The sequence below is a fragment of the Perognathus longimembris genome, chromosome 11 (assembly GCF_023159225.1).
Source record: "Perognathus longimembris pacificus isolate PPM17 chromosome 11, ASM2315922v1, whole genome shotgun sequence".
Taxonomy (NCBI): Eukaryota; Metazoa; Chordata; class Mammalia; order Rodentia; family Heteromyidae; genus Perognathus; species Perognathus longimembris.
The window spans coordinates 61,403,524-61,424,359 of record NC_063171.1 but is presented as its reverse complement, the minus strand read 5'-3'; the positions used below and the strand labels follow the sequence as shown (position 1 = coordinate 61,424,359).

Here is a 20,836-nt window from a genome sequence, read left to right as displayed (position 1 = left end):
AAAGTTCTGTTCGTTGTGATCGGCCCAGCCGGGGAGAACGTGTGCGTGTGTGTGTGTGTGGTGTACACGCGCGTGCGTGAGCGTGCCCAGCCCCTCGGGGTGGCCCGGCCGGGCCGGAGCCCCTCCCTCCCTGCACCGCCACGGGGGGGCCGCGCCAGGCGGGCCCAGCAGGGGGCGCTCAGGAGCTCCGTCCGCGCCCCCCCGGGAGCCGCAGCGCCCCCTGGAGCCTCCGGAGCCCGCACCTGAGGGGCGCTGGGTGTCCGTCAGGTACGGCGCCCCCCCGCCCAGCCCGCCCGCCGGGAGGGAGGAGTCCCGGGTGGGGTGGACGGCCCGGCGGGAGCGGGGCCGCGGGGGCCGGGATTCCCTCGCGTGGACGGTCGGTTCCAGTCAGGCGCGGGGCGGCGGGGTGTGGGTGGGTGGGGGAGGGGGGGGATCCCGACCGAGGGCCCGCCGGTCCGACCCTGCGGGGAGGCTGGGAGTCAGCGGTCTGGAGACCCCCATCTCCACCGGAGAAAAGCCGGGCCGGGGGCGAGGCTGGGGGGGGGGGGTGGGGCGCCGGCCGCCCGGCCTCAGTGAGGCCCAGCCGGAGCCCAAGGCCCTGTCCCCCCCCCCCCCCCAGTCCAGGCGCCAGTGCGGGGGGGGGGGGGGGGCGAAAGCATGCGGTGCCCTGAGGGCACCCGAGGTTTCCCACAGAGGGGGAAATCTGCCCCGGTGGGTGGGTGAGTGGGGGGCGGGCGGGGCCCTTCGGGGCGTCCCCCACCTTCCCCTAAACGACAGCGGACACCGAGGGTGGAAGCACGGGCCCTGCTCGGCCACCTGCTTTTCTCCGTCCTATTTATCCATTTGTTACTAGTTTGCGCTGAGGATGGAACCCCAAGGCCCGAGGACACGCTAAACAATTGCTCTCCCACCCACCCGCAACCCCAGCTCCATTCTTTCCTTGTAATGGGGGGGGGGGGTCCTGCGCTTATTTTATTTATTTCATTTTTTTCTGCTAGTACTGAGGCTTGCACCGAGGGCACCGTGCCCTTCCTTGCTTGGCTTTTTCACTCAAGGCGGACGCCCTACCTCTTGAGCCGCTCCTCCACTTCTGACCGCTGGGTCATTGAGGAACCCCGAACTGGCTTCAAACCTTGACCCTCGGTTGTCAGCCTGTCCGGCAGCTAGGGTTAGCTACAGGCCTGAGCCACGGACACCTGGCACGCGCGCCCCCTTTGAGTGCAGAAGCTACAGCCCTCCCAACCAGGTCTGCCTGTTCTCCTCCTCCTCCAAGACGCGGGCTGCGGTTTCGATGTCCAGATGAATCTCCCTCTGAGCAAACAGATATCAAGCACCCTAAGCTTTCAGTCGCTAAGGCAGCAGGACTTTTTGCAGTCAAGCTTCCTGGGTGAGCGGTTGGCCCAGGCCGGGCTGTCTTTCACCTAATCACAGCAGCTGGGAAGTGAATAGGTTCTTGCTTGAGATGTTACTCCGAGAGCACAAGTCCGTCCCCTACCTGAGAGGGCTGAGGATGGGCCATGCTAGGACATGGTCTGAGACCAGGAAAGCTTACTTCACGGACCACAAGCATTTCAGGAAAGTCAGAGCACATCCTCAGATGCCATCTGTATGCCAGCAAACCTCTAACTTGGCACCTGTAGTCCAGATCTGTTTGTGTGTGTGTGTGTGTGTGTGTGTGTGTGTGTGTGTGTGTGTGCTGGTTCCTAGGGCTTGGTGTCAGGGCCTGGTCACTGTCCCTTAGCTTTTTGGCTCAAGGCTGGCTCCCTGCCGCTTGAGTCCATTTCTACTTCTGGCTCTTTGGTGGTTCACTGGAGCTGTGTCTCAGAGAACCTTCCTGCCCGGGGTTTGCTTTGAACTGGGATCCTCAGATCTCAGCCTCCACAGTAGCTAGGATGACAGACGTGAGCCTCCGCCACCCAGCCCACTTTGAAGGTCACACGGGTGGTGTGCCATGCATACCCACACCTGAAGGTGCCGCTTCTGGCACACAAACATCCACCCTGCTCCCTGGTGGCTTCTGAGCTCTCATGTTGAGTGGGAGGGGGACAGGGAGATAGACAGATTCTGCCTTTCTAACTCTTCTGATAGAATCAACTAAACCCTCCTGGATGACATCCCTTTGCAGGTCTGCGCCAGTCAGAAATAGAAGCCTACGACTTAATTCTGCAATTTATAGATAAAGAAGACATGGTAAAAAAAAAAATTCTTTGGACTTCTGTGAACTTAGGAGGCAAAAATGTTCCTTTGAGTTTCAGGGATTGTCTCTGTCTCTGGCTGGGAAGCCATTCACTACTCACTGTTATTGGTGTCCAACCTAGGGGCATACAGACAGCCAAGGCATCGAGACTGGGTGGCTGGGCCTCAGGTCTTGTGGCTCCATTCCTGTCTGGGGGGGGAGGGGTGGTCCTTCCTGATAGTTCTATTGTCCCCAGAGGGCTCAGAGGGCTTCAGGATATTGGAGAGCACTGTCTAGGGTACTAGGAGACTTAAAAGAACTCAAACACATACTCAATTCTTGGGCCCGGTTGGCTGAATCTGGTATATGTGTAAGGGACAGAGTCGAGGGTGCTAACCTCAAATACTACTTGGGTCTGGCTTAGGGCCCGGGACCAGCTCATCAGCAGAAGTCTCTGTGTTCTGTCCTAGTCCCAGATGGACAAGCTGAGCTTTCTCAGGGCGGTGGAGACCTTGAGTGGTGCTGTACGCACCCAGGCAGATGGCTGCGTGGACGATTACTATCCCCAAACCATCCTGGCCAAGAAAATTGAGGTGAGGCAGCTCTCTCCTGGGAGTTGATCCTCCAGGAAAATGGGTGACGACGTCAGCCACAAAGCTGTTTCTCTCTGATGGGAATTCCCGTTTCTTCCTGGCCCTTTTAGAAATTAATCCTGCAAGAATCTACTGCGAGTTTGGACAGCAACATTCTTCAGCAAGCCATGCTGTGCACCGTGGCCCTGAGGTTCTTTCCTACCGATCCTCTCATGGCCTGGGGGGGAGTGGGTGAGGGGGGGTAGGGGGGTGGGGGGTGTCAATGCTGAGAACGTCGGGATTAGGTTGGGAGAAAGGGCCAGGCTTGGGAACTTCATTTTGGAGCTGTAGCTGGCGGGGCCCCGTGGCTTCCGTGTGGTTTCCGGCCCGCGTGCTGGGAAGGGAGCTGTCCTCACTCCACTACCACCGTTTCCTGCAGACACACAGCCTTGCCTCTCCCAGGACCCCCATGTTCCTTCTCCCCCCCCCCCCCAGCCAGGTGAACCCACCTTTCAACTTATCCCAGAAGCTGGACCTGGTCAATGCTGCCGTATCCATCGTATTCTCTCTGCCGCTCATCCTACCCAGCCTAGACAGAAAAGACAGCGCCAGTATCTACATCCAGGTCATCCACACGTCGCCCACTGTGGGGGCGGCTTTGTCTTTGAGGTCACTTCCTGTCTTCCTAGCTCCTTGGCTTCCCACCTCCTCTGGCCTTCCTTCAGGAGCCGTGGCCCTGGTGCTACTCAGACTAATCCTGGACTGTCAGCCTCACCTGCTGCCTTTCCTGGGCGCGGCCTGGGTTTCAGAACTACCCAGGTGTTCTGTCCCTGAGGCTGACAGTCTCAGCCTTGGGAAGGGACAATCTAGCAATGGGATGCGTAGAGCCGGGCACCGGTGGCTCACACCGCTAATCCTAGCTACTCAGGAGGCTGAGATCGGAGGCCGTTCAAGGCCAGCCTGGGCAGAAGTGTGTAAGACTCTTATCGCCACTTAAGCAGCAAAAAGCTGGAAGTGGGGTTTGGGCTGAAGTGATAGAGCATTAGCCTTGAGCAAAAGAGCTCGTGGACAGTGCCCAGTGCCCAGGCTGAGTACAAGCCCTACAACAAACAATTAGGAATAGCTCTTGGGCTGGGCTGCAGGCAGTGGTAAAACACTACTCTATCATGTTCAAGGCCCTGAGGTGAGATCTCCAGCCCTGCAACACACACACACACACACACACACACACACACACACACGCACGCACACACACACACACACCCTCAGTTTGGCAGGATGGTTTTCTGAGGATGAGAATGGAGAGAGCCATCGGCCGCCTACGTCGCATTATTGTAGGGTCTTGATAAGTCCGTTCGGGCTGGGCCTGGTGCTGTCTTCAGTGAGGCCAGGGGGAGACCAAGTGTGGCTGTGACATGAGCAGGTGTGGCGTGTGGCATAGCTGGGCTGGCCCCTTCCCTTCACGCTGTGGTAGGGTGCAGGGGGCTGGAGGGGGTGCCAGCGCCCCCCCCCCCGGGAGCTAAGTTAGTGCCGTGATGCTCTCCTGTGACACCCCGCGTCTCCTTACTCATCAGACCATCCAGGCCCTGGATGATATGCTACAAGCACTGGTGATGGAAGATATGAACCCCAATATGCTCATACTGCAAAACTTCCTGGAGGTAAAGTGGGTGGAGGAACCAGGGAACCCCAGACACTCTGTGGTTGCTTGTATGTTGGGGGGGGGGAAGGAAGGACATCTGGTGACATTGTGGGTGTCACCCTAGCTCTCCGGCCTCAGCACGCACACGCTGTCATGGCTAGAGGACAGAGCCCATGTCTCCGGAAGTAGTGGCTGCCCTGAGGTTGGCCTTTGAGAAGCGAAGCCGTCAGAATAAGGACCTATTTCCATCCAGAACTTGGATGCATCGGGGCCTTCACACCATGGGGATATAAAAACAGCTAGAAATGTCAGCATTTATAGTGATTAATGTCATTTATATTAAGGTAAACTAGTATGTATGTGATTGATTTATAAACATGATTAATAATTACCCATGACTATGATTAATTTATAAATTAATATTTACACTATTATAAATGACATTTATATCCACACTGGACTTTAATCTTCTTCAAGATTTCTCCCAATGAAGTCTCTGGTACTACCCTATGATGAACATCTCCGTTGTCACCTAGCCAGGCTTCAGTACTTTTTTTTTGTTTGTTTTGGGTTTTATTTTATTTTATTTGTGCCAGTCCTGGGGCTTGAACTCACAGCTTTGCACTCTTGCTTAGCTTTTTTTTTTTGCCCAAGATTGGTGCTCTACCATTTGAGCCACTTCTCCACATGTGGCCTGTTTCTGGTTAATCGGAGGTAAGGATGGCTCAGCTTTGTCCGCCCAGGCTGGCTTCCCGTGGTGAACCTCAGATCTCTGAGGCCCGTGAAGCCGGGCTCCGGGTGTGGGTCACCAGCAACTTGCCAGCCACATTTCTATTCCTTGGAGTACCTCCGGGAAGCTCAAACCATTGCAGAACACTTATTTATTTTAATTTCATTATTAAATAGTTGTACAGATAGATTAGAATTCCATGTGTCAGGTTAGAAGGGCAGTGCATCTTGATCAATGCTACCCCTTCTTTAATTGCCTTTATCTTTTTTTCCCAATATTCTTAGTTCTGACAATCACCATCTCCCGAGAAAGACCAAATTGGGCAAATGGCCAAGAGTCCCAACTTGTGGATAGGATACTAATCAATCAGGGCACTATCATTTTGCATGAAACATTGCATGTTCTGGGCCCTGGTGGCTCATGCCTGTAATCCTTGTTACTAAGGAGGTTGAGATTTTCACCGTTTTAAGCAAGGTAGGAAAATCCTTGGGTTGCTTCTCTCCAATTAACCACCAAAAAGCTGCAAGTGGAACTGTGATCCACTTTGCATAGATCAAGGTTATTTTATGAGATATCTAGGTGATATTATCTCTTATTTGTATTCACATGCAGTGTGTGTGTGTGTGTGTGTGTGTGTGTGTGTGCGTGCGCCTGTGCATCTGTGTGTGCTCAAACTGGAACTTGAACTCGGGGCCTCATTGGCACTTGGCTTTCTTGCTCATAGCTGGTGTTCTACCACTTTAGTCATACTTTCAGTCTGGCATTTTGCTGGTTAACTGGAGATGGAAAGTCAGACTTTTCTCCCCAGTATGATTTAGAACCTAGGTCCTCAAATCTCAGTCTCAGAGTAGCTAGGATTATAGGTTTGAGCCACCAGCACCTGTCTTTTCTTTCTTTTCTTTTCTTTTTTTTTTTTTGCCAGTCCTGGGGCTTGGACTCAGGGCCTGAGCCCTGTCCCTGGCTTCTTTTTGCTCAAGGCTAGCACTCTGCCACTTGAGCCACAGCGCCACTTCTGGCCATTTTCTGCATATGTGGTGCTGGGGAATTGAACCCAGGGCCTCATGTATACGAGACCAGCACTCTTGCCACTAGGCCATATCCCCAGCCCCTTTTCTTTCTTTTTTTTGTGTGTGCTTGTTTCTGTAGCTTTATCTTTTCTACAAGGCCTCTAAACAGAATTTAACAATATGTAGTCCCTTCCACCTGTCTTCTTTAAATTTAGTACAGCGGGTTTGACAGCCATGCATATTGTGGTGGGTAGATTTCAGGGCCTCATCCTTTGGTGGGTAGTTGTGAGCTATTCTCCAGCTGAGGAACATTTGAATTGTTCTTTTGTTGTTAGTGGTGGTGGTTACAAATAGAGCTGTTATGTTTGTGGCCAGGTTTTTTAGCTTGCTTGGGTAAATACCTAGGAGTGGGATTGTATGGCATGCTTGTTTAGCCTTCCAGGAAATTTCCAGTGTTCTGGCAGCAGTGCCCGAGGGCTGCTTGCTCTGTCCCCATGTGTGTCATTCTCATGGGTGCCAAGTGGGTTTAAACCTCCATTTCCTAGCGAGGGACTAGTGATTCTCAGTCTCTCTCTCTCTCTCTCTCTCTCTCTCTCTCTCTCTCTCTCTCTCTCTCTCTCTCTCTCTCTCTCTCTCTCTCGTACTGGGGCTTGAACCCAGGATCGCACAAGTCCTCTCTTGACTTTATTACTCTTGGCTGGTGCTCTATCACTTAAGCAACACTTCTACCTCTGGCTGTTTTAGTGGTTAATAGGAGATAAAGATTTGTCTGCCCTGGGCAGGCCTTGATCCATGATCCTCACATCTCAGCCTCCTGGGTAGCTAGGTGACAGGTGTGAGCCACCGGTGCCCTGTCATACCGGACATCTTTTATTGGGCTTATTTGCCATCTGCATATCTGCTTTGATGGAGTGTCTATTCTCTTTTTACTTTTTGTTGTTTCTTTTTTTTTTTTTTGAGTCGCAAAAATTCTTTATAAGCCATTTTGCTGCTTGCTTTTGGATTCTTTTAGATGTGTCTTTTGAAGAACAGCAGTATTCACTTTTGATGAAGTCCAAATTAGGATTATTTTCCTTTATGGTTATAATTGTACATTCTTATCTAAGACACATTTGCTTTATTCAGGGTCTTTGGTATTTTCTCATGTTTTCTTCTACAAGCTTGTAATTCTAGATTTTAGGTGAATATTATCAACTCTGAATTAGCCTTAGTATTGGATGTCAGATATGGGTAGAGATTTTATTTCCTTTCTTTCCTATTTCCCCTCCCTCCCTCCTTTTCTCTCTCTCCCTCTCTCCTGCCCTCCCTCCCTCCCTCCCTCCCAACCTATCGGAGGAGGAGGAGGAGGAGGAGGAGGAGGAGGAGGAGGAGGAGGAGGAGGAGGAGGCTCGCTGCTGTCTTGCGGCTGTGATGGGGACACTTTTCAGCAAGCAGGACGCAGGCCATCCACCTGAGGGGACTGTCTCCCAGGCTTGTCAGGAAAACAGAGCAAGTTATTATCCACCTGCAGTAGCCAGGTTGCTTTCCTGGGGCACGTCACCACTGCCCGTGGCCTAGCAGATGGGTTCGTACAAACAGGCCATCAGGAGAAGGCCACCTCCTGCCTCCTCCCATCTTCCTTGCCTTCTGCTTTCTGATTCTGCCGCAGAGGCGCAACTGTGACTTTTTTTGTTTTGTTTTTTTGCCAGTCCTGGGCCTTGGACTCAGGGCCTGAGCACTGTCCCTGGCTTCTTTTTTGCTCAAGACTAGCACTCTGCCACTTGAGCCACGGCGCCACTTCTGGCCATTTTCTATATATGTGGTGCTGAGGAATCGAACCCAGGGCTTCATGTACACGAGGCAAGCACTCTTGCCAGTAGGCCGAATTCCCAGCCCCACAGCTGTGACTTTAAGCCCTCTTCAACTCAGCCTCTTCAACCTAACCTCGCTTTGCTAAGTTTATGGGGTCCCTCCTGTTCATGATTTTGGTGGTCAGGGGTGCAGAATCAAGTGAAGGCAGGCAGGGCCATGCCCCCCGACCCCCCCTCTTCTCCAGGGTGCTCATGGGTGTCTTTGTTCCCATCCAGATCGCTCTGCCTTGGGTAACCCTGTCAGACAAAGCACACGAGCAGAGCCGGGCCTTGGGCACTATCTCCCGCTTGCTGAGGTTCATTTGCAATTTCCCTGAGCTGTTGGTAAGTGCCTTGGGGAAGGGCCTGAGCCCTGTTTCTCTGAACTTGGGGGTAGGGGAGGGGGGTGGGCCGGGCTGCTGGAGGAGGAGGGGCTAGAGCACCTTTTCCACTTTGTGCTTTTGCTATTCCTCTGGGACGAGAGGCTTAAGTCCTGTGGTTTTTCCTATGTCTAATGGCTTCCAGTTAGCCCCATGCTTCTCAGCCTTCGGGGCTCTTGGGTGCAGCTGTCCACAGGCTGCTTTGTCTCGGGGCTCTGGCTGCTCCCTTTCCTGGGTGGGGGCTAGGGAAGGGGAGGCTTCAGGAGCGTGGGGGGAGGGGGGAGGGGAGGGACGCGCGGAAGGAAGGCTCTTGCAGCACCGTTTCCTCCCTCTCCCTGGCAGCACATGCCGCTTTTCTCCCTGAGCGGGAAACTGATGGGCGTCCTGGGTCTCCTCTGTGTGCACTCCAGCCGCGAGGTCAGCACGGAGGCGTCCGAGACCTTGCATTACTTGTTCAAGATCCTTGTGCTCCAGAGAAGTGAGTGTGCGAACGGGGACAGCCCTTCCCCCCTCCACTGAGTAGCGGGAACGCGCATGTGCTGTGCGCATTGGGTGTCTACGTGTGTCAGGCACATCTCCGAGGGCATGCCCTCTGTGTGGGCAGAGGAGCAAATCTGCCATGATGCCCAAGGCGGGAGAGACCAGTGATCAACTACAAGCGGATTGGGAAATGACCTGGATGAGCCCCCAAACCCAAGAGATTGGGGGAGTGGGACGGGGGGCGGGGGGGAGGGGGGGAGAATTGCAAACTGAGTGCTGGTGGCGTACACCTGTAGTCCTAGCTATTTGGGAGGCTGAGATCTGAGGATTGCAGTTCAATTCAGAGCCTGCCCAGACAGGAAAGTGAGTGGCACTCGTATAGCCAGTTACGCTGGCTTTGAGCCAAAATGCTAAGGGTCAGTACCCAAGTCCTGAGGTCAAGCCCCAGTACTGGCAGAAACGACAGTAACAACCCCCGATATCAAAACCTTACAGCCACCGAGGGGATTCACCGCAATCTTTAATGCTAATCAGCTGGCCCATCCTTACTGCTGGGCCCACGAGCCAGGAGTATCCTTTCTCAGGGAACAAATCTGATCCTCAATCTAGCCCCTCTCCACTCCAGGAAATGCAAACGTACAGCCAACTGTATCCACAGGGGTGCCAGGGAGAATCTGCAAATGTCTCCCAGAAGAAGTTTCCGAGGCCCCTGGCTTGTTGAGGCTCAGGAGGGATATGGGGATGGGGTTGGTCCACATTTGGGCATGGTGCAGGATGCTGGCTGGCTCTAGTTAGCTCTCCATTCGGGTGGGCTACTGCTATTTCATCCATTGAACTCTCTGGGTCTCTCTGAGGCTTGGCGATGAGCCAGGGTAGTGTGGGTTCTTTTCCCCCCCTGCTAAGGCCCTGCCCCTTAATTGCCATTTTTGGATTGGAGGTGCAAAACCGGAGATAGAAACCATCTTGAAGGACTTACAGAAGCACTTCCGTGGACAGTGGTTCTTCAGCTTGCAGGACCTCGCACTGGTAACCCTCCTGGTGCAGTGCACCACACGCCTGGGAACGGGAAGGGCACAGGAGAGGAGAAATGGCAGAGGGTCGGGGGGGGGGGGGAGGGCAGGGGGGCTCTGGGGTTGCAGTGACTCCAAAGTTCAAAGCCTCGCGGAGAGTGGGTTGCATTCGATTGAAGTCTGAGGTCCTGAGACTTTTGGAAAGAAGTGTAGTCAGCCCTGTGCCTTTGCACCTTTAGCTGTGGCCTAGCTCTAAGCATATCCATTTAGCAATGGCGGATGGGATCTATTAAACACAATATCCCCAGGCTCCTTCTGCCAAAACCAATACAGCTAGGAATCCAAGACTCATCCTTTGACCTTCCCTGTCCCTCCACTCGTGACATCTAATGGAATGCCGGTCTATCCACTCTGCCTCCTAGGGCTGCCCTGCCCCATCCTGGCTATCGTGATTCAGTCCGCCACCCTCCCTTGCTACGGTTTCCCAAGCCATCCCTTGCTATATGGGAACTTGCTATGGCTTCTCACCTACCGATGGTCCTCTTTTCCCTCCGTGCCCCTGCTACACCACTTTCAACATGACAGTCAGAAATCTATTTCTAAAATACTGAGTTGGACTCTGGCATCTCATACCTGTAGTCCTAGCTACTCAGGAGACTGAGATCTGGGGCTCATGATTCAGAGCCACCCTAGGCAAGCAAGTCTGTGAAACTCTTACTTCTAATTAACAACCTACGAGCTGGAAAGGGCACTGTGGCTCAGGTGGTGGCGTGCTAGCCTGGAGCACAGCGCCCAGGCCCCGAGTTCAAGTGCCAGGACTGGCATGAAAAATGAAATAAAATAAAATAAAAAGAAAGTACAAACCTCATTATGATGCCCGCTCAATGCAGCACTGACCCTTATGTGTTTTTTTTCCTCCCCAGTCCTGGGGCTTGAACTCAGGGTCTGAGCACTGTCCCTGAGCTTCTTTTGCTCAAGGCTAACACTGTACTACTTGAGCCACAGCGCCACTCCCAGCTTTTTCTGCCTATTTGGTACTAAGGACTCGAACCCAGGGCTTCATGCATGCAAGGCAAGCGCTACCACTCAGCCACATTCCCAGCCCCTCCCCATTTTCTTTTTTGGCCAGTCCTGGGCCTTGGACTCAGGGCCTGAGCACTGTCCCTGGCTTCTTCCCGCTCAAGGCTAGCACTCTGCCACTTGAGCCACAGCGCCGCTTCTGGCCGTTTTCTGTATATGTGGTGCTGGGGAATCGAACCTAGGGCCTCATGTATCCAAGGCAGGCACTCTTGCCACTAGGCTATATCCCCAGCCCCTCCCCATTTTCTTTATTCTCAAGTCTGAGCTACCTCGTGGCACACAAGCCCTCGGTAGCCTGGTTCGGGCTGTAGCTGTCCCGTCTTATCTTGTCTCCAGTCTCCTTTCCCACCCAGGTCTCGGGGCAGGGCCCAGCAGTGAGGCCGCGCTCCTGGCCTTTGTGCCAGGCACTGTGCTCACGGCTCTCAGCAACACAACCGGGCACCAAGTGGCCACCCACGTCACCTGAGTGCCCGAGCCTCACACGGGACCCAGGGGCATCTGCCGTGCAAGGTGGCAGGTCTCCTTGCTTTGGAGGATGGATGTCCGAACCCGTTGCCAGTGGACTCGTCTCCCGGCACACTGAGCAGAAAGGAGAAATGCCTGGGCGCTTGTCTTCTGCAGCCCACGGATCCTTCCCGGGGACCTCGGAGCGAGGGTTGCTCTGGAGTTGGGTCTCACACACCGAAAAGGCAGGGGCTGCCCGGGGCCTGCGTCCCGTGACCGTTCTTCTCTACCCCAGTTCTTCAAGAATTACTTGACCCCTTCGGAGAGAGCCGATGTGATCGTAGTGGCCATAGAAGCCATGACCAGCGCCGACGTCCGCAACGTCCGCGCAGCCTCCAAGGTGCTGAAGGTCCTCCTCAAGCACACCGTTCCAGAAATCGGGAAGGTAGCGCCTCGGGGGTCCCCCAGAGTCTACTTGAGGTTCTGCTGTTTTTGTTTCTTACTTATTTTTGCCCGTTGTGGGGCTTGAACTCAGGGCCTAGGTGCTGTCCCTGAGCTTGTCTGCACACGGTTAGTGCTCTAACACTTGAGTTACACAGCCACTTCGGGTTTCCTGGTGGTTAATTGGAGGTAAGAGTCTCATGGACTTTCCGGCCTGGGCTGGCTTTGAACTGCAATCTCAGCCTCCTGAATAGCTAGGATTATAGGTGTGACCAGCTTTTCTTTTCTTATTTTTTTTTTAGTTGAATTCTGTTTTATTTCCTACCACCAGTCTGAGTTTAAGGAATTCCACCTTATTTTTTTGTTTCCAGTCAGTCCTGCAGCTTGGACTCAGGGCCTGAGCACTGTCCCTGGCTTCTTTTTGCTCAAGGCTAGCACTCTACCACTTGAGCCACAGCACCACTTCTGGCCATTTTCTATGTATGTGGTGCTGAGGAATCCAACCCAGGGTTTCCTGTATGCTAGGCAAGCTCTCTACCACTACACCACATTCCCAGCCTCCGGCCCCCTATATTAAGTGGGTGTCTGAGGAGCTGGTGTCATGAAAGAGTCTTCCCCTCTGTCATTTCAGGTGTCGGAGATCATTCAGTACATTTACCACCACATGAACCACGTCACGGAGCCCACGGCCCTGAACACCATAAAGAAAATCTTCCACCTGTTTACCCAATCCTACACTGATGAAGTGATCTTGACACTGTTTAAGACAGAAGATCGGTCACAAAAGTAAGGCACTGCCGGCTGCAGGCCGGGCAGCCCAATGGCCTTGTGACTTGCTTCGTCTGAAAATGGATTCGGCTTGTTTGGAGGGGGTGGTACTGGGGTTTAAACTCAGAGCTTGCACTGTCTTGGCCTGCTGGCTTAGCTGGTGCTCTACCACTTGAGCCATGTCTCCATCCCTGGCTGGTGTTGGGGTTTTTTTGCTGGTTATGTGAGAGACGTAAGTTCATGAACTTTTCTGCCCCGGCTAGCTTGGCACTGTGATCCTCAGGGCCTGTGTCTCCTAAGTAGCAGCTGAGTAGCTCAGATTGTAGGCATAAGCCACCAGCAGCTAGCATCTGTTTCATTTTTAATAATTTGCTACTCACTTTGAGTGAAGTGATTCTAAGCGTACTATGACTATTGTAGAAAAAAAATAATTGGAAAGCATGTTAAGTTTAGAAAAAGCAAAACAAAAAAACAAGTTCCACCCAAATGCACCTTCCGCTGTCACTTGGGAATCATTTGTATTCCTAACACCTCCTCATGGTGCTGTTACAAAATGCATAGTCAAGCTTGTAGTCTACCCATTTGTATGTCTTCTTTCCCCGCTTAACGTTTTATGGAATTTCCCATGTTAAAACCCTCTTGTAAGCATAATCCTAATGGCTTCCTGACACTGTATTTTGTGGCTGTGCTACATTATATTTTCTTTTTGTTAATTTTAGAAAAAAGGTAATCTCGGTGGGTGTTGGTGGCTCGTGCCTGTAATCCTAGCTACTTGGGAGGCTGAGATCTGAGGACTAGAGTTCAGAGCCAGCTTGAGCAGGAAAGTCCGTGAGACTCTGAGCTCCAACTAACCAGCAAAAAGGGCTGGCTAGTGGAGCTGCGGCTCAAGTGGTAGAGCCCAGTGCCCAGGACCTAAGTTTAAGCTGTAGGACTGGCACATGTGTGCATATGCACATGCGTGTGTACACACACACACACGTGCGTGCACAGCCATGGCTTTTGGAGGACATTAGGCAGATTTGCTTCAAATTTTGTTACTCTATTAGTAGAAAGTACCGAGTAGTTGTGGGTATGGCGCTGCCAGGTGTAGATACGGTGAGATCTGCCAGGCAACGATTGTAGAAGAGCAGAGAAAAGGACGGCAGGGGGCGAGGCTAGAAACCCATCCGAGCTGGCCTGAGGGGCAGTCAGTCCTGGACAATACAGACTGCAGGGGGGCATGGGCGTGTGCAGGGGGGCCTGCGTGTGTGTTAGTGTGGTGTGCACGCGCGCGTGTGCAAGTTGGTAAGGAGAGCTTGGACCGGGCTCTTGGGCTGGGGCTTGAGCAGGTGCACTCCGCGTGGCCATTAAGCTTTGGGTCCAGATGTGTTTGTTTCAACTCGGGCTCTTCGGCTCTTCTATGTGTTCAAGGTGCCAGCGCAGCGAGCGCTGCCGGTGATGAGGAGGAGATGGGAGGAAAGGAGAGGGGGTCCCCAAGGGGGAGATGAGCTAGGAGGAAGCCAGCAGGGGGCGGGCCTGGGGGCCCCTCCCCGAGGGTCGCGGTGCCGGTCTCACCTGGCGGTTCTGACTCTGTAGGGGGCTGCGGCAGCCTTGGGAAATCCTGGCGTCCTTCCCCAAAGGCTACGAGCTGATCCTGGAGCACCTGCTGCGGAGGCTCAAGCCGCCGGCGGCGCCCGGGGCGGGGGCGTCGGGCCGCAGGCCGGAGCTCTCCCCCCTCGCGGTAGGCGGGCTGGGGCGGGCGCTCGGGAGGGGTCTTGGCCTTGGCTGTGGTGAGCGAGCTGGGGGGGGGGCTGTGCCTTTCGGTGGTGGCTGTTGGCTGGAGCGTGCTAATGGCAGAGTCCGGGGTTGGGCTGACGACTGTGTGCTGGGTGTCACTCAGAGCAACTGTGGGGTCACAGGGCGCGTCCAGCCCATCCCGAAGGGACTTCCTGTGGCGGGAAGGCCATGGTGTCCCCTCTCTCCTCCCCCAGGCCACCAGGGCCATCCGGGAGCTGCTGTTGGAGCCCAGCCGGCGTCTGGAGGTGCAGACGTTCTTCTCGTCCCTCTTCCTGGCCTTGCTGTTCCGGGTCTCCTTTCTCGTGTTCGAAGGGAGGGCTGAGATGATGGAGGAGCGGCCCCACGACGCCGAGTGGGTGAACCCCATCAGGTGCAGTGGGCCCCGCTCCAGCCTCCCACCGCCTGGACACGGCCCACTCTTTGCCACCTCCCACCCGCCATCACTCGCTCGCGCACCATCGCGAGATGCTCTGTTCTTAGAAGAGACTTTACATCCGGGTCACTAGGCTGACACAGAGATCCGGGACCAAAGTGAAATCAAAAGGAGATTTCTGGGCCCACGGGCCTGGATTCCATTCCCCCCGCCCCTTCCTGGACTCCTGTATCACCCGCGGACCCCACGGGGCCTCCCCGGTCTTACCTGGGGGTACAAGGGTTGCCCCACAGGTGTTCGTGGTTCACAGGAGGCCGGGGGGAGAGGAGAGGAGCGCAGGGGAGAGGCTGACTTCCCCCCGCCTCTTGCTCCCTCCCCAGTTTTTCCACAGACACCCTGAGGACCTTGATAAGCACCTCTGGGTACGGGTACCACGTGGCCCACATCCAGGATCTCGGGGGCTGGGAGCGGCTTGTCAATCCTGAAACACACTACGAAGGAGTCACTCTGCTGGCCAGGTGCGCTGTGACTTTGGGGTCCCTGTGCTCTTGGTCCCCTCCCGCGGCCGGGTTCTCATCCTGAACGCCACGTGCATGCAGATCCCTGGTCATCAAGAACTGCTGGCACAACCGCCCCATCTTCAGCCTCCTCATCAGGACCCTGCAGGACCCGGACTGTGCCAGTCATGTGACAGCCTTGGTGCTGCTGGCAGAGGTGCCTGGGGCTGGGTGGGAGGAGGGGGCGGGGGGGGGGTCCTCCGGGAGACAGTTACCCCCGCCGGCTTCCTCCAGGGAGGATCCCTGGGGACAGCGGTGGCTGCAACCCTGGCCTGGCCCCACGGGAGGTCTGGGGGACATTTGGATGGTGCATCATTTGGTGTCCTTGGGTTATAGGCATTGGTCCTTTCTTGAATTTCAGGCAGGTCCACCCTGACGGGCTTTCGGGAGCAACACAGCTCTCTATAGCCACTTCAGCCCTGACTGACCTTTGATCATCATCCCTAAGTGACTCAGTAGAATTCAGTCACTTGCCAGGAAAGAAGCGTGTAGAATATTTAGCGAATATGGGGGGAAATATAAGAGGTTAGAAAACCATTAAGTGGCTGGGTGCCAATGGCTCCCACCTGTAATCCTAGCTACTCAGGAGGCTGAGATTGGAGGATCACTGTTCGGAGCCAGCCTGGGCAGGAAAGTCCTTGAGACTCTTATCTCCAATGAACAGCCAGAAAACCAGAAGTGGCGCTGTGGCTCAAGTGGTAGTAGAGTGCTAGCCTTGAGCAAAGTAATTCAGGGAAGTGCTCAGGCCCTGAGTTTAAGCCCCAGGACCAGCAAACACACACACACACACACACACACACACACTCTCTCTCTCTCTCTCTCTCTCTCTCTCTCTCTCTCTCTCTCTCCCTAGATTTTCCTGAAAGTTCCCTATTTTTCAAGTTCAAGCTCCACCTCCTTCACAAACTCTTCCTAGATTAATCAACACCCATTCCTGATAAGCTGTGCATGGCTAACGCTACAACCAAGGCCTAGATTTCTTTTTTTTTTTTTTTGTACCAGTATGGGGGCTTGAACTCAGGGCCTGCTTGAAGCCCCTTTGCTCTTTTTCTCAAGGCTGGCACTCTACTAATTGAGCCACAGCTCCATTTCCAGCTTTTTGGCAGTTTAGTTGGAGGTAAGAGTCTCATGAACTGAATCACAATCGTCAAATGTCAGCCTCCTGAGTAGCCAGGATTTCAGGAGTGAGTCACTAGCACTTGGCTATGAATTGGCCTTTTAACTAAGCTTTGGCCTCTCTAATGATCCCTCCATATTTATAGGAACATTGCTTTACTAATAAGAAGAAATCTCGGTTCCAAGTTGGGTTGTCTTTGCCCACCTTTCAGTCTTGCTTTGCTTCCTGCAGCTGCTGCACTGTCCAGATGTGATCTCCAATGTGGATGACATTGCCGCCCATATTCTGGCGAGCTGGTTCAAGAGCGAGGAGCTGGCCACGGTGAAACCATTGCTGCAGGTGACGGAGATCTTCGCGAAGCACAAGAACATGGTGCGTGGGGCAGGGGCCGAGTCCCGGGATCGGAAAGCGAGTCCTCATGGGCCCCAAGGACAGGACGGGGGTGGAGGCACTCATAGCTCACTCCTGGGCAAGGCCTCCTGTTGTTCTGTGGGTCACTTCCCAGGATCCCCCAGAGTTCCTCCAGGTCCCTGGAGATCGGGGTCATCAACAGGGACAAGGCGGGGCAGGGGGAGGGGAACGTAGGGTGTAGTGGAAGTGGGGGCTTCCTCTAGAAACTCCCCTTTGCCCACGAGGGGCAAAACCTTCCTGCCGAGTGCTCTCCTATGACACAATGGCCACCGGCAAGAGGAGGCGGCGGCATGGGGGTGCCCGTGGGGGGCCTGGCCCGCGGTGCCCGTGGCTAGCGGCGCTGGCTTCAGGACTCGTCCCCTCCGCAGCTGAGGCGGCTGCACATCCTGCAGCCCCACGTGCTGAACTGCTGCTACTCCTCCAACCCCGCCATCGTGACGGAGACCTTCCTGACGCTGCAGCGCCTCCTCGGGGACCTCAAGTGGCAGTACTCGTCGTCCTTCCTCACCCAGCTGGCCTTCGTGCTGGCCACCTTCTTTGAGGCGGTGAAGCCTCCCGGGGGGGCTTGTGTGACGGGGTGGGGCGGGTGGGGCTGTCGGGAAAGGCTGCTGATCCTCCGTGGGGGGCTGGGGAGGAAGTGTCTTTTCCACGCGTGTCTTCTCCCCCAGGAGTCGGAGCCTCTGCGCTTGATGGCCTTCCAGATCTACGCGAGTCTCCTGGCCACGACCAGGAGGAGCGTCCTGACCTTCCCCCTGAGGCACCAGCTCCTCAACCTGGTGGTCCTCCTGGTGCTGCACACGAAGGACCGGAACGCGGAGGTGCGCCAGGTGAGAGGCCAGGCCCGGGAGCCCCCGCGGAGCCCCGGTGCCCACGGGAGGCCAAGGCCCAGCGGGCAAACCCCGGGCTCCCCCCGCACGACACCGAAGAAGCGTGTTCAAGGCCGGGCTGGGAGACGGTCAGCCCAGAGGCGACCCCGCGCAGTCCCGGAGCCTCCCCCAGCCCCGGGCTCCACGGTGGGTGTGGGGACGGAGGGGGACCCAGTTCCTCTCTGCTGTCCTGCCCGTGGGGCCCGCGGGCTTCCTGGAGGTGGCTTTCTGTCCGAGGGCGCCACTGAGCCAGAGCTGGGCGGTGTCCTGAGTGGGCAGCCAGCCCTGGCGCGCGATGACGAGCACTCGGGAACGCCGGCTGTGGTGCCCCCGCCTGTGCCCTCACCGTGGCTCGTGTCTGTGATCTGTTTCTCGGGAAGCTCTGGGTAGGAGGATCCCAGTCCGAGGCCAGGCCAGCTTTGGGCAAAAATGCCAAACCCTATCTGAAAAAGTAGCTCAGATCGACAGCACTGGGAGCGTGGCTCAAGAGGTAGCGCACCTGCCAGGCAAGCACAAGGCCCCGAGTTCAGACCCCAGTCCCGCCAAAACAAGGTGGCGGTAGGGGGCTGAGTCAGTACAGCCCGATGTCTGGACAGGCCTCGCGTTCCTTCTGGTGCTGGATCTGGGACAGCCCCGACTTTCCCTCCCTCGAGGGCCATCGGTTGAACGTGTCTTCCTTCTGGTGGTCCGTGGCGCCTCTGCCCAGTCCCCCTCGCTGTGGCCCCCCCATATGGAGTCTCTTGTCTCCCCAGATCTGCCAGTTCAGCCTCTGCAAGACAGCCACCATCCTGGGCTGGTCCAGGCTCCAAGCAGTGTTTGCCAACAGCGATGTGTTTACCATCCTCAGAGCCCTGGTAAGCCGCCAGCTGAGCGGCCACTGTGCCCGTGTAGCGCAGGCCCCGCCGTGGCTGGGGTGTGCAGTTCCACGCAGCATCCGCCTTGTGCCAGGCACCCGGATGTGGCTCCGGCACGTCTGGGCTTTCTCTTCCCGGCTGGGAGCCAGGCATACGAGGCGATCCTTTCAGAGTCCCTTGGGAGGAGACGAATGTGACGTCTGGTACCCAGGACCCCGCGCGGCCTCGTCTGGGAGTGGGCGGCTTCTGGGCAGGTGTCCTGTTCAGGCAGGGACAGGCTGGGACCGAGGGAAGGGACCAAGAGAGCAGAGCACGTGAGCCCGGCGCGGGTCATGGACGTGGATGAGGCCCTCGTGGTGGTGTGGGGTTCGCACACACGGCGATCCCAGTGGCTTGGGCCATCCAGGGGGGCTTCCTGGGGGGACGAGGTGCCAGGTGCCCGGGCACAAGGGGGAGAGATGTCAAAGGTCATCGCAGAAGATTGTTCTGAACGTAACTGGCGGAAGGGCAGCGGACCTGAGAACGCGCCCGGCTGCCCCCCGCCCCCCCCACAGCTGCAGCAGGAGCCCAGCAAAGCCCCCTGGTTTCTGAAGCAGTGCACGGCCCTCTTCAAGAGCCCCCAGGCCCCCATCCGCCAGCTGGCCGTGTGGTTTGCAGGTACGGCTGCTGGCGGCCTGGGCCCCGGGCGTCCTGAGGTGGGGGCCCCGGGCGTCCTGAGGTGGGGGCCCCCCCGAGCAGGCCGAGGCCCCGGGGCGGGAGGACGTGGGGCTCAGGCTGGCCGGCCTCTGCCGGCTCCCCGCCCCCGCACAGACCCTCGGGGTTCGGTTGCAGGGCCATGGGGCTCCCGAAGGGTGGGGCCCCCGGGCCGAGGGGGCCGAGGAGCCCCGGGACCTGCCTCGTTTCCCCACGAGGCTTCAGCGCAGCGAGGAAAGCGGTTGCGACTTTATAGGGGTGCGGGGGAGGCCAAAGGAGGGCTGGATGGACGGACAGACAGACAGACGGGCCCATAGTGAGGAGGTGGCGAGCCCCTGCAGCCGGAGCCCCCGGTCCTGGGGGGCGGCTGAGGGCTCCTGTGCGTGACGCCCCGCAGGCCAGATCATCCAGGTCCTGGGGCAGGACGACATGGACGGGATCGAGGACGAGTACGCCTGTGAGTGCGGGCGCGGGCGAGGGGCGCCGGGGCGGCGAGAGGGCTCGGGGACGAGGGGCACCCCTGGAGCGGGAAGGGAAAGCTCACCGCCAAGTCACTTAGGTTTGGGGCGCTGGCCTGGGCCCCCCGGCATTCGCTGAGAGCCGTCGCTCTGCCGGGAAGGCGCAGATCCTCCTCGGAGACACCGCCAACTTCTTCACTGGGGGACCCAGGGGTTCCCGCCCCTCGCCCCCCCCCCCCAGACTGTCGTCCACGGCCCCGCGGGGACGCGCCCTTCCCACGCGGCCCGTTCCCACGCGTGTCGCTGGCGTGGTGGCTTCCTGGGGGGCGTTGCTCAGGGCGGGAGGCAGAGCCGGGGGGCTGGGGGGGGGGATCGGGGCGCTGGGACGGCCGCGGGACTGGGCCCGCGTCGTTCTGAGCCCGGGGCAGGTTCTAGAAGAGCCTCGCTCACGGCTGGGAAGTTGCCAATCCCCACGCGCCTGCCCCGGCCCTCCCGGAAGCAGTGCCCCTCGGTGCGCATGTCTGTTACAGCCCTGCGGCTCATGGAGCGAGACCCCGACCCCGCCGTCAGCTGCCTCACCAGGCAGACCCTCTACGTCCTGGAGGCCAAGGACCGGCTGCAGCCGGCCCAGACCCACACCCTCGGCCTCTGCTGGAGGCGGCCCCGGAGGAGCAGCCCCTAAACCCGTCCCCAGGGCGGACGCACCGACGGCGCCTTCCTGAGGACCCCGCTAATAAAAGGGACAGCAAGCGCGTCTGTGGACGTGTCAGTTCTTGGCCGCGGGAGGTGAGCCACCTGCCAGTGGCTGTGTGCGCAGATCCGGCCCCCCCCCCCCCCAGCCAAGGGGGCGCTGCCAGATCTCCTCCGAATCAACCCAAGCTAGGAGCTGGATATTTGGACACGAGAGCTATGTAGAATCCAGTTGCATGGCCCAGTGCTTTGCTTGTTTGAGGAGGAGTCTCGTTACGCCACCACGGCTGGCCTGGAATTTCTCTCTTCTGGCCTCAGCTTCCTGAGCTCTGGGATTACAGGCATGGATCTGGGGGTGGGGGGGGTGGGGGCTGGGATTACAGGCATGGATCTGGGGGTGGGGGGGTGGGGGCTGGGATTACAGGCATGGATCTGGGGGGTGGGGGGCTGGGATTACAGGCATGGATCTGGGGGTTTGGGGG

The 20,836-nt window shown here is 56.8% G+C and overlaps 1 protein-coding gene across 1 annotated transcript; it reads left to right on the top strand.

Annotated features, from left to right (window-relative positions):
- The first annotated feature begins 657 nt into the window (after positions 1–657).
- LOC125360228 (maestro heat-like repeat-containing protein family member 7) lies at positions 658–20,346 on the top strand. Its single transcript, XM_048358253.1, has 22 exons — positions 658–715; positions 2,126–2,190; positions 2,647–2,769; positions 2,880–2,959; positions 3,244–3,373; positions 4,323–4,409; positions 8,194–8,301; positions 8,679–8,814; positions 9,754–9,842; positions 11,646–11,795; positions 12,423–12,577; positions 14,135–14,279; positions 14,530–14,705; positions 15,089–15,226; positions 15,308–15,422; positions 16,614–16,754; positions 17,162–17,338; positions 17,462–17,620; positions 18,412–18,513; positions 19,068–19,170; positions 19,604–19,663; positions 20,195–20,346. The coding sequence occupies exons 1-22, from the start codon at positions 658–660 to the stop codon at positions 20,344–20,346; spliced, it is 2,649 nt and encodes an 882-aa protein (XP_048214210.1).
- Positions 20,347–20,836: the final 490 nt, after the last annotated feature.

What these genes read in the sequence shown, in the direction of transcription:
- LOC125360228 (XM_048358253.1), top strand. Translation starts at nt 658, where the DNA reads ATGCGGTGCCCTGAGGGCACCCGAGGTTTCCCACAGAGGGGGAAATCT. An exon ending in GCTTGCAGGACCTCGCACTG is followed by an intron (nt 9,843 to 11,645) that starts GTAACCCTCCTG and finishes TCTCTACCCCAG; the next exon opens with TTCTTCAAGAATTACTTGAC. An exon ending in TTACCATCCTCAGAGCCCTG is followed by an intron (nt 18,514 to 19,067) that starts GTAAGCCGCCAG and finishes CCCCCCCCACAG; the next exon opens with CTGCAGCAGGAGCCCAGCAA.